This window comes from Diceros bicornis, chromosome 28 (assembly GCF_020826845.1).
Source record: "Diceros bicornis minor isolate mBicDic1 chromosome 28, mDicBic1.mat.cur, whole genome shotgun sequence".
Taxonomy (NCBI): Eukaryota; Metazoa; Chordata; class Mammalia; order Perissodactyla; family Rhinocerotidae; genus Diceros; species Diceros bicornis.
Genome location: NC_080767.1, coordinates 35799965 through 35819886, shown reverse-complemented (window position 1 = coordinate 35819886; position 19922 = coordinate 35799965). Strand labels below are relative to the sequence as shown.

The 19922-nt window shown below is 55.1% G+C and overlaps 2 protein-coding genes across 3 annotated transcripts in view; one reads left to right on the top strand and one right to left on the bottom strand.

The window, feature by feature from the left end:
• ENG (endoglin) overlaps positions 1-850 on the top strand; it is a 31281-nt gene extending 30431 nt beyond the window's left edge. The window contains exon 15 of the mRNA XM_058524127.1: positions 21-850. Coding sequence (XP_058380110.1) covers positions 21-145 — 125 coding nt within the window. The 3' untranslated portion in view covers positions 146-850. The remainder of the gene's footprint in view (positions 1-20) is intronic.
• A 403-nt stretch (positions 851-1253) lies between these two features.
• On the bottom strand, positions 1254-19855 carry FPGS (folylpolyglutamate synthase). 2 transcript variants are annotated; one of them, XM_058524128.1, is made up of 16 exons: positions 19820-19855; positions 19510-19716; positions 9053-9181; positions 8911-8964; positions 8741-8805; positions 6870-6984; positions 6642-6722; positions 6454-6515; positions 6263-6365; positions 5888-5965; positions 5486-5633; positions 5294-5383; positions 4359-4509; positions 3925-4000; positions 2980-3046; positions 1254-2133 (listed from the first exon to the last, which is right to left on the bottom strand). In XM_058524128.1, the coding sequence occupies exons 1-16, from the start codon at positions 19838-19840 to the stop codon at positions 1724-1726; spliced, it is 1857 nt and encodes a 618-aa protein (XP_058380111.1). In that variant the 5' UTR covers positions 19841-19855; the 3' UTR covers positions 1254-1723. The 2 variants fall into 2 exon arrangements, with proteins under 2 accessions (XP_058380111.1, XP_058380112.1); XM_058524129.1 differs by lacking the exons at positions 19510-19716; positions 19820-19855 and adding an exon at positions 10316-10479.
• Positions 19856-19922: the final 67 nt, after the last annotated feature.

Sequence of the window (19922 nt, the reverse complement as noted above, 5' to 3'; positions counted from 1 at the left end):
CCCTCCGCCCCTGCCCCCAGGTCCCCCCAGCAAGCGGGAGCCCGTGGTGGCGGTGGCTGCTCCGGCCTCCTCAGAGAGCAGTAGCACCAACCACAGCATCGGGAGCACCCAGAGCACCCCCTGCTCCACCAGCAGCATGGCGTAGCACCCAGCCCGGAGCCCTGGGGGCCACCCAGTCAGCCCTCGCCCAGCAGGAGAGACTGAGCAGCCACCAGCTGGGAACCACTGGTCATGAACTCACCCTGGGACCCCAGCCCCTCCACTCGACCAAGGATGGACCATGCCCTCTGCAGCCGCCCCTCCTGCCTCCCTCTCAGAGGCCTGCTGCCAGCCGGGGCACCAGCTTGGAACACCTTGGGGTCTCCCCACCCCACCCTACTGAACCTTCAAACCCAGTGGGCCTGGGGTGCGGCTGCCCAGGACCACAGAGAGAGAGACCACTGCCCTGTATGTCCACATTGTTGTAGAAACCCAAGTCCCTGTTATTTTAACCCGGATCCAGCACTCGGTGACCTGCGCTGGGCGGGAGGTGAGAACTCAAAACAGACTCTGCCCAGCCCACCCAGGCCGACAGCGCCTCCTCCATGGGAACAGAAGAGGGCCAGCCCGGAGCCACCAGATCTGGCCCCAGCAGCATCCACGCTTGGACTGGCACAACTTTGGCAGAGGAAACAGAAACCTAAGGGTGCCCAGCCTGGGAACCAGGGAGCCTAGCACCTTCCTACTACTGCCACATGGAGACCCCCGCCCTCCTGTGCTATCAGGAAGGCAGCGGATGGGGAGCAGCCAGGCTGCCTGTCCTGGGCCCACCTCTATATACTCACCACCAATAAATCAGACCATGAAACCAGTGCTGGGCTGGGCTGGGAGAAGGGGAGGGGCCCCTAAAATGGGGGCAAGGGGTGACAACTCTGGGTTCAAATCCTGGACCTGCCACTTATTGGCTGTGTGACCGTGGGCAGGTCCCATGGCTCCTTTAAGGCAGCCACAGTTTCCACATCTGTAACATGGGTAAGATAATTCTCCATCACAAGGTCTCTGCGAGGAGGTCTGCAAAGCAGTGCCTGGCCTGTGGTCAAGGGACACCAGTCCAGTCTTCTCATTTCACAGACAGGCCACCTGAGGCTCTGAGGGAGGGAGGGACGTGTTCCAGGCCACACAGCCCGGGCTCCTACACAATCCATTTCCTGTACCAGCTGCAGCCCCCATCCCCCTCATCTGCTAAGGGAGCTAGAAGTCACGAGTCAATCAAATGTTTTGCCATTTCTTTTTTGAAAAAAAATTAAAGGCTTTAATGCACACCAGCCACCCTCTGTCCCCAGAGAGCCCCAGGCAGGGACCCTTTCCTTTCCCAGAAGGCCACTGGGAGGAGAAAATCTATCAACCAGCACCTGGCAGGACCCGCGGCCCAGCCAGGCAGCTCATACAATATGCTGGACCTGAGGCAGGAAGCAGGGGGGGTGGGAGGGAGATAGGCTGGATCGTCCGTCAGGCCTGCTACAACCAGGAGGGAAAGAGAAGCCAAAGGCACCTAGGCTCAGAGACAGGATGTCCAGTCTCAGCTTCCTACTACCAGCCCTCTACTCCACTGCCCAGAGCCCAGGCCCCTGGACCAGTCTAGACAGAATCAGGAAAACAGGAAACAAGAGGCACTTAATATAGAAGTTCATGGAGAGACGCGGGGCAGGTGTGGGAGGCCCCAGCTCCAACCGCACTGCCTCGGCTACTGGGACAGGGAGGGCTCTAGCAGCTTCAGGACACCCCCGACTAGGTGCAGGCTGCCTGTGACCAGCACGTGGATGGCAGCAGCCTCACGGAGCACGCTGGCCCCGTGGCCTGCCACAGGGTGGGCAAGGAGGCCCCGTGGGGGACTGGGTGGCTGAAAGACAGGGTCCCGGCCTTGGCTGATCCACTGCAAGGCGTGGGAGATGCAGCTGAAGACAAGGGAGCTGGTGCTGAGGGGGTGGGGCAGGCGGGGTGCCAGCAGCAGGGATGTGGGCGCACCAGGCTCCGTGCTGGGGGTGTTCCAGAGGTTCGGGCTGGCCTGCCCCTCATCCAGGAGGCTCCAGTGTTGCTGGTGTGTGAGGCAGCGGAGAAGCACCTGGTCCAGCGTCACCATGAAGTTCTGCTGGTCTGCAGGGCACCGGGACGGGCACATCAGTGCGGGGGATGGGGATGAGGGAGGGGCAGCCACACTGTGTGCACCTGCTTAATGCTGGGCCCTTTATGTGTATCATCAGTCCTCACAATGCATGCTATGAGGAAACTGAGGCTCAGAAACGTTCAGTGGCTTGCCCACTGTCACACAGCAGGTGAGGAGCAGAGCCAAGCAGTTTAGCTTCAAAGCTGGGGCTTCCACCCACTGAGCACATCTCTGCGTCCTAGCCTCATTGCCATCATCTATAAAACGGACAGGGTCTACCATCACATGGGCATAAGAATATCTAGAAATGCAGATCCCTGGACTCTCCCCAGACACTCTAATGTGGGGCCTGGGAAGCTGTAATTGTGACAACACTATTTCAATTTTTTTTGAACACGATCCACAGTAAAAAATACATTTTACAATGGCAACCCAATACTCACATATGTGTGTGTGTATATATATATATACACACATATTTGTCTGGAACAGAATCTTCATAAAACAGGACCTACCCTTACTTCAAGCAAGGCACCTTGATATTTTCTAGTCTATTCTATTTTGTTTAAAATAAAAAATGCTGGTTGAGACCCACTAAATTGATTTCAAGAACCATCAGTGGCTTGTAACCTGCATTTTGAAAAACGTTTTCCCCAATAATTCTTTTTTAGTATTGCCATTGCATAGTACAAATTCAAAATGTACCAAAGGATATTAATACAATAAAACAAATCTCACCCATACCCAGACCTCCAGTTCAGAAGCCCACTGTCACCAACACAGCAGAGCCGTCTGGCCCCTGCCCACCCCCAGGGACCACACCTGTCATTTCTCACCTTCGTTGCCTGTTGGTGACATCTCTGTCAGGTTGGGGCAGAAAACAGCATAGTGAAACTTGCAGGGCTATAAGGCCAAAAGGAAAATCTTGGTGTCAGAGCCCTGAGAGGATGCCCCTGACCCCAACTTCCCCACAGCACCCCCCAAGCCCACCTCTGGAGATGCCCCCCCAATGCCGGCTGAACTGGAGTGATGCTGCATAAACCCAGGCACAGCACTTCAGTGGCCCCCTGTCTGCCTCAATATACGCTGCCTGGCCTGTGGCCCGGGGACGCAAAGCCACGGCCCACTGTACAGATGGGGAAAGAGAAGTTTGGTGATGGGGGCACTTGCTTAAGGTCACCCCACTACTGAGCGGCCCCAAATCCAGGCTGGAGAAAAGGCTTTGCACAAGTGAGAGGTTCTGGATAGGAAGAACAGCCCAGCCTTCTGGTCTGTGAAATGGGAGATGACCCCTAGGAGCCAGTCAGCCCTGACAGCCTAGGGCAGCCTCAGTTTCCCCAGCAGAGAAGGGCCCCTGCATGCTTTAGAGCCCAGTGACTCCTTAAACTGAACTTAAGCAGCAGGTATCCTTGGTCGCACCCCCATTTTATGGAGAGGCAAACTGAGGCTCAGGGAAACGCCATCTCTTGTCCAGGGTCACATGCTAGTGGTTGAAGGGCCACAACAACTGAGTCCAGAGCCTGCACCTTACACCATGACCTGGCCCTCCCTTTAACCCTGGGCTGGAGTCTGACCACGGAGAAGAATGAGGGCAGTGACTAGACTTCCCCATGTGCCCGATGCCTTTACATTTAATCCCCAGTACAATTCAGGGGAGGGGGGAATCAGCCCCATTTTACAGATGAGGAACCGGAGGCTCAGGGATGAAGGCACCGATGGGGTCCAGACAGCCAGAACCAGGGCTGGGCTGCCTGCCGCCCGCCCCCCAGGCGGCCCCTCACCTGCAGCAGCTTCATCAGGGCCGCAGGATCCCGGTCCCCGGTGGAGTTAAAGAGCAAGACACGCACCTCAGGCCCACTGCGAGAGGGCGAAGAGTGGGGTCAGAGAGCGTCGCCTCTCACCCCTTCTCCGCGGGCCCCGCCCCATCCTTCCTCCAGAAACTTCACTCCCGCCCTCCTCGTCCTCTCCCGCTGGGTCCCAGCGTCCCGCCCCTGCCCTCTGGCCCAGTTCCGACTGGGTCCCGATTTCCGCCCCCACCCCCGCCTCAGTCCCCGAGGCCCCGCCCCCATTGGCCCAGTCCCACCCCCTTCCGTGGGCCCCGCCCCTCCCCTGAGGCCCCGCCCCTCCCCCGCTGGCCCAGTCCCGCTGCACCCTTCTCCGAGGCCCCGCCTCAGTCCCGCCCCCGTCCGAGGCCCCGCCCCCGCACGCCGCTCACCCGTCCGGCTTCTCGCGACCATGCAGCTCCTGGCGGAACCAGCGCACGCAGGCCTGCATGCTGCTGATGGTGTGCGCGCCGTCCAGGTACCAGGTGAGCGGCCCGCGCCGCAGCACCTGCGTCCGGCCAGGCCACTCCGTGTCCCGAAGCCCTGGGGAGGGGGACAAGGCAGCCCTCCAGCGGCCGCCGAGAGGAAGCCCTCTCGTATCCGCTCCCACCCCAGTCCTCAGCTCGTACATACGACCCTCCCGCAGCGCCCCCCTCTGAGCGCTCTGAGGATCTGATCAGCCCAGGAGACTTACTGGGCGCCAGTACTGGGAGCAGCTCTTCGGCTACCTCGTCTGGTGGAATCTTCCAGGCAGCCCTGAGAGGGGCTGCTATTTTATATTTTTCCCATGTTATAGAAGGAGAGCCCTTAGCTCAGAGAGATTAGGTCACAGAGCAAGTGAGTCCTGGGGCCGGGACGTGATCCGGGATCTACCTGGCTCCAGGACTGTCATAGGCCGGACACGGGGCCTGGCACACAGTCAGCACACTGGAACCATTTGCTGAAGGAGTTTAACAGCCATGGGCACCTACTGTGTGCTGAAAGCTTTGGGGGAAGCAAGAAGCCTGACACTATCACCATCCTCAAGAACATTATGGTCTTATGATGACGATGACAAGGACGACAGTAACACCAGCTACCACTGGCTGGGCACTTCATCCCATACCCACCAGGCTCTGGCTCAGTCTCCTAGTGACGTCACCACCTCACAGTGGGTCCTATCATCTCATTTGGCAGGTGGAGAAACTGAGGCTCAGAGAGAATTCATGAAGCTTACTGACTTCAGAGTCCTTTCTCTTGGACACTACCTCAAATTGCCCCAGTCCTCAAACAGGAGAATGAAAGAAACATCCGAAGGGGCCTAGCTGGGCAGAAAGGCCCAACTCACCGTGCTGCATGTGGGACGTGGGCTGGAATATGGGTGCCAGGGGCAGCTGCCACTGGAGGTTCGGCCGGGATGCCTTCAGCTCCCCGATGCCTGGGGGGCAAGGGAGGGGGGAAGGTGGGCTGTGCGCCCTGTGCACACTGAGTGTGCTCAGGACCCTCAGAGGCAGACTCCACATGCCCCCTGCCCCCTTACCCTGGTGGTCCTTTTGCTGCAGCCAGCAGCGGGCCAGCTGCAAGGCCAAGGCGGCATTGGACCGCTGGTGCTCTCCCTCCAGGCCCAGGGTCAGCGGGGGTCCCCCTTCCTCCAGGGCCTCCAGAGGTGGGCACAGGTAGAGAGGACACTGCAGAGGAGACGGGCAGCAGCTGGTCAGGGGAGCTGCTGCTGCCACCCTGGCCAGATGGCCCTCCCTGATACCATCAGCCCTTCCACATTTCTCCACCAACCAGAGCCCTCCAAGCCTTGCTCATAGAACAAGATGTGCTCCAGCTGGACGAGCAGCTGGCCCTCACTGCATAGATGAGCAAACTGAGGCCCAAAAGGATCAAGTGCCTCCCCAGCCAGCTGCCCCCACCCAGCACTTCCAATCAGACTCACTGAGATCTGCTGGGCGCGGTCCCTCAGCACCGCCAGGGGACCGTCGGGCTGAAGCACGGTGAAGGCAGGGACGCCACGCTGTGGAAGACAGAGAGATGCCTCGCATCTCTGGCCCCCACATCCCTGGGTCTGGACGGCCCACTTAGCCTCCCCCTGTAGGACCTATGGGAACCTCTTGATGGCAGACTAAGGCCAGAAAGGGACTCAACTTGCTCCAGTCACACACAGAGCCAAGACAAGAACTCAGACCCCGCTGCTGCCCAAGACCTCATCCTGAGTCGGTACAAGGACCCTACCCCAGGCCCACTTCCCTGAGCCTTGAGGGCCAGGCTCAGGCTGTCCATGTATCTCCCCTCCCCAGGGCTGACTGGTCACCTTGAAGATGCCACCTTTCTGCCATGCAATCTTCTCCACTGTGTCCCCTAGGAGGCTGGTGTGGTCGATGCCAAGAGAGGAGACCCCACACACCACAGGCTTCCTGGGGAAGACGAAAGGGCCATGACGCCCCCCGCCCAGGCTGCCTGGGATCCTGGCCACCATCCCTCTGCCCAAACAGCCACCCTCACCTGATGATGTTGGTGCAGTCGTAAGCCCCGCCAATGCCCACTTCCACCACTGCCAGGTCCACCTGCAGAAGTACAGAGGGCATGGCAGGGGGCACAGGGGGGCCCAGATGCCTCATGGAAGCCCCTCAGCCTGCTGAGATTCCCTCCCCAAAGCCTCAGACACAGGGTTCTGGGGTGTGGGCATGCACCTTCTCTTGGAGGAAGACGTGGAAGGCCATGAGTGTGAGGAAGCGGAAGTAGGCAGGCATAGAGGCACAGCTGCTGCCATCCTGTGGACGGGAACATGTCAGAGCCCGGGGCTCCTGCAGCCTCTGCTCTGCGGAAATGGGGTCCTGGGACATGCAACGCCCTCTGGGTCTATCCACCCACTCCAGGCCCCCTACCCTGCCCACCCACCAGCCCTCCTGCATGGACACCTTGGTCTCCTCGAGCCGCTGGTAGAGGCGCCAGAAGTGCTTGGTGAAGAGCTCGGGGCTGATGGGCTGCCCATTGATGCGGATCCGCTCGCGCACCTGCACCAGGTGGGGAGAGCTGCCGGGAGACCTGGGGTCATCGGGACTCCCCTTCCTGAGCTCCCCAGGCCTTTCCCCACCCCGCAGTCAGACCCATCTTTTGGAAATACAAATCTGAACGTGTCACTGCCCTTCTGAAAACCTTCTGTGGCTTCCCCTTGCCTTCAAAAGAGTCCCAGCTCCTCACCTCGGCCTCCCAGGCCCCGGGAGGGCGGATGCCACTGGCCTCTGTGCCTCACCTCCCCCACATCCCTTGCTAGTTCCCTGTGCCCCAGCCCTCTGGACTATTTTCAGTTCCTCCAGCCCCCCCACCCCTTTCTATCTCCAGGCCTTTGCACCTGCCCTTCCCCGCTCTCTTCACCTGGCTCACTCCACAGTCTCAACTGAGACGGTCCCTCCTACAGAAAGGAGAAAGGACGCTCCCCCCTAGGCTGGTCAGGCATGTTCTCCGGGCTCCAACAGCCTGCTGTGCTTTCCCCATCACACACCCACCAGTCACTCTGCCAGTCTCTGCCTGCATAACGTGCATGTGCCAGCCCTCAAGGGCAAGGCCCCATCTGCCATGTTTAAGCTGCATCCCTGGGCTGGCCCACGAGGCCACATGGGCCCAAGTTGAAGGCTGGGTGTTTAACCAAAAAAATTATTATTATTATTATTTTTTTTTTGGTGAGGAAGATTAGCCCTGAGCTAACATCTGTTGCCAATCCTCCTCTTTTTGCTGAGGAAGACTGGCCCTGGGCTAACATCCATGCCCATCTTCCTCTACTTTACATGTGGGACGCCTGCCACAGCATGGCTTGACAAGCAGTGCGTAGGTCTGTGCCCGGGATCCGAACCTGTGAACCCCGGGCTGTTGAAGCAGAGTGTGCAGACTTAACCACTACACCACCGGGCCGGCCCCCCAAAAATTATTTTAGAAGAGAGACTGTTGGCTTATATTTGACTCCTCAAAGGCCCTCTCATATTATGACTCTTTTCTCTCCATTTCTTTATTTTGAACAAAGAACTGTTTAGGGAAAACACATTGGCCTGAAATGACCTCAGTCAGCTGGTTTCAGATGCTTACAGAGGTCACTTGATAGAACTGGTAAAATAAAAGGAGGCAAAAATCTTAAATGCCTTAACCCCAGGGACCAAATCCTGAGCAATTAACCATCACGTTAATCCCGCTGCTTTACCCATGACAGGCTTAGAAGAACATGTATAGCTCAGGGAAGAGGGACCCATGTCTAGCCACCCCCCCCAATCCTCTGGTGTGAGTTTAGATGCCTGAGTGCAACCAAGAGGGGGTGCTGCCTTGAGGGAAAGCAGCAGCTGAGGCTGCCAGAGCAAGAGGGCTCCTCTCTGCTGCCCACTGCAGGGGCCTCGGCATGGACGTCGTAAACTACCCTTATTGTTTAAGCCATTATGAGGCAGATTTTCTGCTCCTTTTTGCAAGATGTCCTAACTGATAAGTATTTCTACGTGACTTAAAAACTGTATATGGAATTTAAGTTAATAAAAAGATATCTGACTATCCCATCTATGTATTTAGTTTATACATTCAAGTTGCTGCCCCTCTCCCCAATTTTTTTCATTATGAAAATTAAAGACTGCTATAAACTCGGGCCAGTAAGGGAAGTGCTAATTGACTGTTTGTTGAATGAATAAACACGGGGCAGAGAGACAGGCAGCTGAGTTCCTGGGGGTGACCCTGGCCCTGAGGTGCTGGCGGGTTCCACAGCACCCCCCCCCCCAAGAGCCAGGAGACACTACATCCCTCTGCACCACAGTACCTAAAGAATCCCGTCTTCAGGCCATAGCTGCGGAGGATACGTTCAGTGAAGGCACACGTGGAACCCTAGAAAGGAAAGGTCTTGTCTGGGCAGGCCCACGCACCACCCCACCACCCCGCCACCCCACCACCCACCACATGGACACCCTACCCCTGGGTCCTGTTGCTCACCTTCCCCTTAGTCCCAGTGACATGAATGATGTTCAGCTGGTTCAAGTCCTCCACCTGGGACACAAAGACAAGGTCCTTGCCTCAGCCACAGGACTCACAGACAGACAGGAGTGGGCGTGGTCACAGTCCCCGCCCACCTTACCTGTAGCCCACTCCGTTCCAAGAACAGCTCCATGGCTTCCAGCTGTGTCTGGGGGTCACCCCGCTGGCGCTTCACCTTCTCCAGGTAGCTGGCATTGGTCTGCAGGGTGTTGAGTGTGCGCACAGCATCCTGGCAACCACAGTCCCCAGGTAGCAGGTTAAGGCTCACTAGGGGTCCACAGGGACAGAGGCACCCAGCGCACCAGCATGCCAGCCCTGTTGCCCCAGCCAGGAGGTTAGGCACCAGTAAGAAAGAAGTGGCATCTTTCCAGCTCTGGCAAAAATGGCAGCCTGGGGCAGTTCAGCCCCACCCAGGGAGTGCCAGGCAAAGCAGGAGCAAGACTAACGGGGCTAACCTTGCTTCCTGTTTGGGCTCCCCCACTATATTGGGCCCCTACTGGGGTGAGAACCACAGAAGGCTGGGGTCTTAGAACTGGAAGAATTGGAACCAGGAACTCCTGGAGGCTTCCATGCCCAACCCCGAGGACTGGGGTTCCACATTCTGACCCAGAGAAGAGCTGCTTGAAGCAAGCAGACAGGGAAGAGAAGGAGACCTGGAGGGAGGAGGGTGTGTTCAGGTTCATCCAGCCCAGAAGGCAGGTAGGTAGAGCCTCAGGAGAGACCACACTGGGGGTAAGGGTGGGGTGCTGTTTATTTCCTCTCAGGGCCTCAATAATTGGTTGGAGGCTCCACCCCCATCAAACCGGTGCCACCTGCCTGTCTGGGACCAGGTTCTGGTCTCTGGCAACTGGCTCCTGGCATAGAGCCAGGCGGAAATTTTCTGTTTTCCAGATTCTTGCCTCACCCACTGCCCGATTCCTGCCTGCCTCCTAATTCCAGGCACTTGGATCTCCATCTCCTGAATCCTGGAGACTCCAACCCCAGATCTCTACTCCTGGATCTCTCAAGTCTGAACTCCTGAGTCCCCTTCCCTTCCCATCCCCCCCTCCCAACTGCTGGTTGCGACTCCGGAGACACTAGAACTCCAGAACCCCGGTTTGAGCCACTGGACCTCTTGGTCCTATCACCGGGCGCCCCTTCCCACTCTCTAACGCGGGACACTTCAGCCTCAGAATTCCCAGATCCAGCAGCCTGGGCCCAACTTCCTGGTCCCTGTCCCCTCCCCCGGCCTCCAGGAAGTCCCCGCCCCGCAAGTCCCCCAGTCCCAGGCTCCTGATCCCCTCAGCTGCCGGAGCCCGGATGCTGTGTGGCTCAGGCCCGGCCCACGTGTCATCGCACGACCGCCCGCCAGCCCGCCGGATACCTGATACTCCATGCCGGGCTCCTGCGGCGCGGGCCACGCGCTCAACCCTCGCCGCGCCCCGAACCGGGTCGTTGCACTGAGCGGAGAAATCGCAGCCAGGAAGAGAGTGGAGCGCAGGTGGCTGCGTGCCCGCGACATAGTCGCCGCTCGGGCGTCGGTACTCTAAGTCCGGGCGGGAAACGCCCCGCCCCGCCTCGCCTCGCCCCGCCCCCGACGCCGCCTTCCGCCAATCAGCGCCGCCCAAGAAGCCCACTGGCACCAATAAGAATTCGCGGGATGCCATCCTTGTGAGGGGCAGGCCCGGGCGCGTCGGAGGACTTCGCCCATGTTTTTGAGGGGCACGCTCCCGGCGGCGTCCTCGGCCTTAGAGGAACACGCACTCTTTGCACCATCATCCTCCCAAGGACCCGGCCGCACTCCTGGAAATAGCCAGTCCTAGTCAGCAGCCCTCAGCCTCTGCTCCAGGCCTGAACCAGCTCCGAGCTGGGATAGAATGACAGACATCGGACACCTTATGGAGGTCATTGAATCCCGGCCCCGAAATATCCCGACTCAACGTAGAGACCGCAGGCTGCAGAGATGCGGCCTCTGTCCTCACGAATTGACAGCCCAATTGCTGGGCAATAGACTCAAAACCAGGCGCCTACGCTACTAGGGCCCCTAACCGGCCCTGGGCAGCCTGGGAAGGCTTCCTGAAAGAAGCGACATCTTGGCTGAGGCCTTGGGGGTTGGGGGAGAGGTTTCTAGGCAAAGGGAAGGAACAGTGTGTGAAAAGAAAAAAGAACTAAGCACCCGAGGGCACGGCATTTCCAGGATGTGCCAGGATGCCAGATCCAGCAGGACCTTGTAGCCTGATAAAAAAAAAATTGGGTTAAATTTGGATGACAATACAATGGTTTTAAGGAGGGATGGCAAGATCAGATTTGCATTTTGGAAGATCTGCTATGTGGAGAATGGATTGGAGGGCCACCTGGGGAGGGGACAGTAATCTGTCCTACCTATGGGTGAGAAGTACCCTCTTTCCTGGAGTTTTTTGAACTTTGTCCTGTCTAAGACCTTCTCGGCCCCAACTGCTAGCGCGGAAAAACTAGCATCGAGATTCCCTTTTTACAGGCGAGGTCCAGAAAGGGGGGTGTGTGTGTGCGCGCGCGCGTGCACGTTGTGGGGGAGGTTGCTGCAAAGCACTTTCTAGGGAAGTTCCCACAGATAAAAGGCAATCCTTCAAACAACTGATGGGGTTTCAGTACCTCCCTCCCTCTTTCCGGCAGGCATTGGGGGTAAATATTTATCAGAGATTGTTTGATTTTGAAATAAACAAATGTGTTGGGAAGAATCTGTCATTGGCTGGACTTCTGCTCTTCACATTACTGCTGGGGCACCCCCATCCTGGCCCTGTGGGAGATAGAGAAGTCATTTTCTCTGTTGGTTTCCTTCTTCTTCCTTTTTTTAAATCACTGAAACTTCCTCTATACATATACATGTATATAATTTAATAACTGCCTAAAAATGATCATATAGAAGCTTTAAGTGTTTTTCTTTTGCTTACCCCTCCCACGTTCCTCCTATGGTAATCCTTCTCGACAGCCAAGGATGTGTCCCACAGTTTTCTATGCTCCTGAAATCACAGACACACCTAGACATCTATAGGGCCTTGTCGATGCAGATGACAATATTTTCTGCGTCGTAACTTTCTACCTCACCAATAAGCTTTTAGGGATCCCTCTACGACATTTATTTAGCAAACAGTTAAGTAGCACTTCTCTGAACTGGACACTAAATACTTTGCACATAGTTGCTTATTTAATCATCACAACCCTATGAAACAGGTACTAGTATTGTCATCCTTCACAGGTGAGGAAACTGAGGCACAAAGGAATAAAGGCACATACCCAAGTCACAAAAGTCAAGAGTTGAACTCTGGTCCCTGCGTCCTTATTCCTAGCCTCTGTGCCTCCCTCCTGCCCCCCCACTGGGGGGGTGCCACTAACTCAGGGGCAGTGGCAGTACCATAACACATCCCCCGCCTGCCTGCTGAAGGGCATTCACATTACCTTCAGTGTTTTGCTGCTATGGAGAGCATGTGATTTTATGGGGTTGCTTTTATTTCTGGGGCTGAGATTGCATGGAGGGGGAGAGTTGGGTCCAGGGGTGTTTGCATTCCTTTCCCCCAGCGCTGTAAACTTCACATCCTACCAACTGTGTGGGAGGAGAACACCCCCTTCCCAGAATATCCCCTAGACTGCTGGGTGTAGAGGACCTTCTCATTCTTACTCTGCATTTCCCTGGCTGCAGTGAACTTGAGCATCTTTCCATCATTTATTTCCATAAACTGCCTCACTCATCCTTGGCGCATTTTCCTAATGTCTGTTCACCCCCTTCTTGTCAATTATAAAAGCACTTTGGGTATCATAGTTATTACTGCTCAATTCTGTCCTCTATATGGCAAGTATTTTTTCTCCACCTATTATTGGTGACCTCAATTGATTCAGATGTAACAGGGGGCGTTGGAGCTCTGGGCCATTCCTCCAAGAACGAGATCCCAGAGAAAATGAGATCCCAAGAGGGAGATTCCCTCCTCCGATATAAGGTGGAAAACCCCACTTGCCTACATCCCTGAATCTTAACTGATTTCTTTCTTTTTGCCACGAGCAAAGCAGTCCGCGTCAATTCTCCCCTCTGGCCTGTTACAAGCCTTCTCTAGAACAGACACGGAAGGCAAGGAACAACACAGAAAATTCCAGGGGTCCTATCTGGTATCATCCTAGTTGTTCAGGAAATTATAAGTGGTGACTGGGTCCTTGGCAAAGCCACCCAGTGGCCTTGGGCAGGTCACCTGTCTCCTGGACTTCTGCTTCCTCCACAGACTCCAAGGACAATTTTCATAGCCAGTGACACTGGGAAATTTGTAGGCACACATTTAAGGGGGAGGAGGGAGTAAAATAGATTTATCTTCTTTTCCTTATTCAAACTTTCCCTTACTTTTTATTTTGTTTTTAAATTCTAATATTTTTTGGATGGATTTTACATGATATCATTCAAATAGACAGAGGTACCAAAAGGTTTACAGTGAAAAGCTTCCCTCCCACCCCAGTCCCAGCAACCTAATCCCCCTCCCCCCAAAGCAAAGTTATGCTTCTTGTCATCTTTCCAGAGATATTTGATGCATTTATAAGCAAATACAAATATATATAGATTGCCCTTTTTACTCAGAGACAGCAGCAGACCATATACACGAGTCTGCCTTGTACTTTTTCCACGTATCTTTATATCCTGGACCTTATTCTGGGCTGTGTCATTACATAAGAGCTGCCCCACTGTCTCATTTGTTGTTTTGAAGCTGCGCGGTACTCTTTGGTGTGGAGTAACTGTTGTGTACTTGGCCAGTCTCCTACTGATGGACGTTTAGGTCTCCGATATTTTGCCATCACAAGCAATGTTGCAATGGGTAAGATCTTCCCCTCATTTGTTCCATGAATGAGCATATCTGATGGATAAATTCCAAGAAGTACAACTGCTGGGTCGAAGGTGATTTGCATTTGACACTTTCATACATATTGCCACATTGTGCTCCGGAGGGGCAGGGCCTGTTTCCACCCCCGCAGGGCATGAGGCAGGCATTTCCTCACCAACACAGACAGTTAGCCAACTTGGATCCTTGCCAGTTGCACAAGTGGAAAATTGGATTCTCAGGGTAGTTATCATTTGCATTTATTTTATTTGAAGGAAGCTGAGCAGTTTTTCTTATGTTTAAAAGCCATTTGTATTTCCTTTACGATCTGCTTACCTCTTTGTATCATTGATTTTTATTTGAAAAATCACATTTGTTCGTAGAAGGAAATAGAGAAATGTATAAAGGAGAAAATCAGAGGCACCGTCATGGCATACCTGGAGAACCACTATTGGCCTTTCGGCGCCACCATGAAGGTACTCTCACTCTCCAGAAAGAACAATAGAAACAAAGCCATTGTCCGGAGAGAAGGGAAAAAAGCAAGAGGGAAGGGAAACTGGCAGGTGGGCCAGTGTGCCCCCACTGGAGGCAGATCTGCGGGTGTATGTGGAGGGTGAGTGGGAGACTGTGGGATTCCGCCCTCCCAAAGGGAAAGGATGTCATTCATCCATCCATTCACTCACTCATTCATTTGATGAGAAATTGTCTCTGTGACAGACTCTGGGCTGGGTGCTGGGGACACTGGATTCTGGGGGCAGTGTGGGGAACAGATGACAAAGTTCTGCTCAGGGAGCGCCCTGTCCACCGGGGAGAGGGCAGTAAAGAAGGAAACTCACAAAAGAATACACATATTTGCAAACCCTGATCAGAGCCACCCTCATTGCTGTAGAGGCAGGAGGCTGAGGCCCAGAAAGGGATGGAGGCAGCTTGGGGTCACACAGCAAGTCAGCAAAGACACCATGCTAGGGCCCAGGTGGGCTTTCTAAACTCAGATCTGCCTGAGGTACTGCCCCCCTCTCTCATCCCATCATGTCCTCAGAATTAATGAAGCCCACAAGCCCACTGTGGCCTGGCCCCTGCCCACCCTCTGCCTCACCCACCACCGCAGGGCACTGTCCCTGCCAGCTGGCACAGACGTCAGGCACAGGCCTTGGCCTCTTCCACCTCTGAACCTTGGCTCACGTTTGTCTCTGCCTGAAACACCCTTCCCTATGTTTTTCTTCTTTGCTTTTTCCGGTGGGTTGCTTTCAGCTAACATTTATTAAGCCTATTCCTGTACTTGGCACTGTGATCTCTTTTCATCCTCATGAGAATTATGTGAATTAGAGATTATCCTCATTTTACAGGTGGCAAAGTGGAGGCTTGCAGGGGGTGAGCAGCTCACCCAGGGGGACACAGCCAATATGTGGCAGAGCCAAGATTCAAACCCCGATTTGCTAACTTTTAAATCTGCCCCTGTTCACCACCACCCATCTATCTGGTCCCCCTGGCTCTCTGCTGTCCATGCGGTGGGTGCCCCTGGGCAACTCGCTTCTCTCTCTGATTCTGTCTGACTCTCAGTCTCTTCCTTAGTAGGGCGAGGGTTGAAATGAGCTCGTCCCAGCCCATAATTTCTGGGGCTATCCAGGAGAATCTCGATGAGGACAAGAAGCTCCAAAGGCCTCCACACCCCAGAGATCCTAGCAGGGTCCAGCTGCCCCTTCCTCGCCCCCACCCAGGGTGCTGTGGAGACCAGGGGAGTTTCAAGCTCACTGGCAGGTTTGTGCAGAAGCCTAGCATTCAGAAGGGAGGGTACATTTCTGAAGGCACCACCAGGGTTCTGACCCTCTGACTTCATAAGGACTCCTCCACCTCTGAATATCTATTTACGTCCAGTGACCCACAAGGAAACATTTTTCTGTAGTGGGAGAGAAGACTTGCCTTAGACAGAACTCCCTGTCCTCAGTGAGCAGCCTCTCCTAATCTTTGCCCTGACTCTGGCTACTAAGGTGTTAAAGGATTTAGTTCATTAGGGGGGCAACCGGGCCTTGAAAATGGGCCTCCCTCTCACCCTACAATTCCGCTTCTAAAAACGACCCCAAGGAAACAACTGAGCTGGGCTCAGAGCCCCCAGGCCCCATTATCCCCCTCCACCTTGGTGATGACGCCCTCCTTCCTGGAACCCTTTGTTCTCTGGCTTCCTGGACGCCTCCCTCCCCGGGTCCTCTCCTTCCTTGCTGGGTGGACCTTGCTGACCGGACCTTCTCTCCTCTAACATCTTCACGTTGGAGGGCCCAGGGATCACACCGCTCTGTCCCAGGGGGCCTTCTGTTGTCCCGGGTCTGGGACGACGTCTGATTTTCGGATGTTCCTCTTCTCTGAGCTACCGACATGAGCATCTGGCGGCCTCCTGACCTCTCCCCCAGCGAGATCTACAGGCATCTTAAACTGGTTAGATCCATAACACGCGTTTTCTTACATCTCTGCCCTGAACCCCGCTTCTCTCCAGGCCTTCCCAGCTTGGGAAACAGCTCCACCACCTGCTCAGTTGTTCGAGTCTAAAGCCGGGCCCCACCCTGGGCTTCCCTCTCCCTCACCTCCCAAACCCCACTCATCCACAGGCCTGTCCACACCACCACACAGCCTCTCCAGCAGCCATTGCCTTCCTTCCAGGCCAGCCCCCGTCCAGGCTGCCACTGTTGGTCCACCCTATAGAATCCTTGTTCCTGTTCCTCTTGATCCCTACAACCATTCTCGATAATTTTAAAAGAAAATCAGATCTTGTCTCTCTCCTGCTTAAAACTCTCCAGTAGATTCCCACCGCACTTAGGATGAAATCCAAACTTTTCATCTTACCATCTCTTACCATCAACTCCAGCCCTACTGGCCTTCTCGCTGATCCTCCAATACACCAAGCTCATGCCCACCTTCGTGAAAGTCCACACCTAGGAGCACTTAGCATTAAAGGTATTCATTTAATCCTCACGACAGCTTTAGGAGTACTGTGATTAACCTCATTATACAGATGGGAAACTGAGGCACAGAGTGGTTACTCAGCCAGCCAAAGGTCACACAGACTGAATGCATGACAGAGCCTCAGGGCCTTTGCACTGGTGGTTCCCTCTGCCTGGAACGTTCTTCCACAAGACGTTGCCATGACCCACTGTTAGTCATTCCAGGTCTCTGCTCAAACGTCACCTCCTCGCCACGTTCTTTTCACCATCTACCCTTTTGAACCTTTGGCATTTGAACTACGTGATTGTATTAGCATTTCAAAATATACTTTTTTTTAAAGAGTGTTATGAAACGCGATATAAGAAGACCGTTAAGAGAACAAACCTGTTGATGGGACAATATGGATAATGGGATCCCATTTTTGTTAAAATAATTATAATTTAGAAAACAGCCTGGAAGTTATTCCCTAAATGGTCACTGTGATCCCTCTGGGTGCTGAGGTTAGAAGTGACTTCTATCTTCCTTTTGCTTATATGTATTTTATTTTTCCCCTGGGAATATGTGCAACTGGGAAAAAGAATGAATGCTTCCTACCACACTGGGCGGCCAGCACCTCAGAGCTCCTCTGGACCAACTCTTATTCAGCAGCTGGGGACACTGAGGCCCAGCGAGGGGTCAGGGGTGTGGCTCCCCGGATGTTCCTGGGGTCCCCCCTCACGGTCAAGAGGGCCCCTCGGAGGGCACCAGGCGTGTGGCTCGGGGCCATGTGGTGGGCCAGGCCACAGAAAGGCTGGCTTCAGTCCTGCCTCCTCCCCAGGCGCCTGAATGCTCTTTGAGCTGGCTGAGGCCTTCTCTGCTCAAACCTGAGAGCAGCTCTCTTACCGATTTTCAGAGGGAAAAAAACGTGTGGAATTTGTTTTTCAATTTATCTCACTCTGCAACCACGATTGTCTTTGGCACCTGCTCCCTGGAACGAAAGATTTACTGAGCCCCCTCTTTGCTGGGTGCTGTGCGAAGCCCATTTTACAGATGAGGAAACTGAGGACCACCTGCGAAGGTCACCAGCTAGTGGCAGAGCAAGATTCAGCTCAGTCCCAGCTCTGTCTGATTCCAGTGGCTATTGATTTAGCCCCTCCGATTAAGACTGGGAATCCCTGGCTAATTTTTTTCATTTGTAACTTGAGTTTTCTTAGATAATAGTTATGTGAGTTCTTGCTAGACATCAGCACTGTGCAGAAACCTTTACGCACATCTGTCTCATTTAACCTCACTCCCACCCTGTGAGGAAAGTTCTATTCCAGGACCCATTTCTCAGGGGAGGCAACAGAGGCCCTATTAGGGGAAATGGCTTAGTCATTCACAGGGGTCTGTAGCAGGCCCTAGACTCCACCCCTAGGCCACTTCTGTACCCCGCCCCCACCTGCCCTGTGCCCTGTGAGTGACCTGGTCATTTGGTCAACTGGGCTCTGCCTTGAGCTGGCTCTTACTTCAGAGGGAGGCCCTACTGCAGGGAGGAGCCCTGCGAAATGCCAATACTCCTCAGTCCCCGGGGGCTGCCCTCGGTTCTCTCTCCGCCGGTGAGGGAACCCACGCCATGTGACCCTGGGCAAGTCACCTCGCCTCTCTAGGGTCCTGGCCTCTGAAGTGAGAGGGTCTGGATGACCTTGAAGGGGCCACTGCTCCCACCCCTGGCATCTGGGGCCGCCCCTCCACTGCTGCCAGGCAGAAAGTTCCGTCTGTCTGGAGGGTCTGGAGAGGCATGGCCTGGCCTGTGTGCAGCCCAAAGGAACGCTGGGAGAGCTGCTGCACCTCACAGCTCTTGCCTGGGCTTCAGACTGCAGTCTTGAGAGGGAGGGAGGCTCTGTCTTGTGGCGCCCATTTGACAGAGGAGGAAACCGAGGCTTGGGGAGGCTCAGCGACTTGTCTAGTGTCTGTCAGGACGGGAACCCAGACCTCCTCACGCATACTCTTGCAGCCCGGCCGGAGTGCCCAGCCCAGCTCTAGCCGGTCTCCGCCCAAGACCAGCTGGAAGGCCAGGGAGTGGCTCTGCAGCTTCCCAGCTGGCCCTTCGGCCAGTCTCCTCAGCTCCCCGAGCCCTGCCTCCTCATCTGTAGAGCGGGGTCACAATGGCGCCACCTCAGAGAGCTGGGTGAGGCTGACAGAGAGTCCTGGGCCCTGAGCTCAGAGCCAGGGCTCCCACGTAAGCAGAGGTTAGGAATCTTTAATGAGCTAAGCCCTTAACTGTTCTTCACCGCAACTTCCAGATCTATAAAACGCAGATAATAATGGTCTCGGGGCTATAAAATGCAGATAACAATGGGCACAGGGCCCAGCAGGTGGAAGCACTCTGGCCATGTGGCCACCATCATCATCACCATCACCATTATTTAAATAGAGCTAACAACCCCTCCTCAGGGAGCAGTCCTGAGGGTTCAATTAGATGAAATCCAGTCTACAGACCACATTAACGTGCCCGGCCCCGCGAGGACCCTCAGGTGGCCTGTGCCACCCTCCACGCATGCTGTCTGGTCTCCTCTAGAGACCCCTCAAGAGCTGCCCGCAGCCACACTGGATGAGGGCTTCTATGGAGCCTCCAGCTGGGTGGAAGGTGGGGCTGTGAGGACCACCCCAGGCCTTTAGAACAAGACTCATGGTGACAAGGTTTTTCCCTTGGGGTCCTGCAAAGTGTGGGGTTGACATCATTGCTGATGGCCTCAGAGCCCCTGAGGGAAATTTACACCCATTGTACAAAAGAAAGAAACCAAGGCTTAGAGAGGCAGGCCACCTGCCCAAGGTCACCACGTTCTCCTACCTGGAAGGAGGCAGTTTTAGCCGAGAAAGGACACCTGGACGGGCCCGGCCTCTCCATAGCTGCTTGCCACCACTTTGCAGCCACTGGCCAGGAGGCAGCCAGGGACCTGGCATCTTTCATCCCTGGGCTTTCCGCTCTCCAACCAGCTGGGGCACGAAGTGATTCACAGGTGGCACCTCTGCCAAGGCCCCTCTGCCCGCGCTCCAGCTGGGCCAGAGAGGGGAGGGGGAGTTGGGGGGGATTCCCAAACCTGGCCTTCTCCCATTCCCATGGCCCTTAGGGGGTCCCCTAGTGTGCAGGAAGGTCTTACCTGATGGGTTCCCGCTCTCATCCTGGGATCTGCCCAGGGACCTCTCTGGCAGGTTGTGGGAGTGCAGGACTAGTCAGAATCTCCCGTGAGTTAAATATCAACT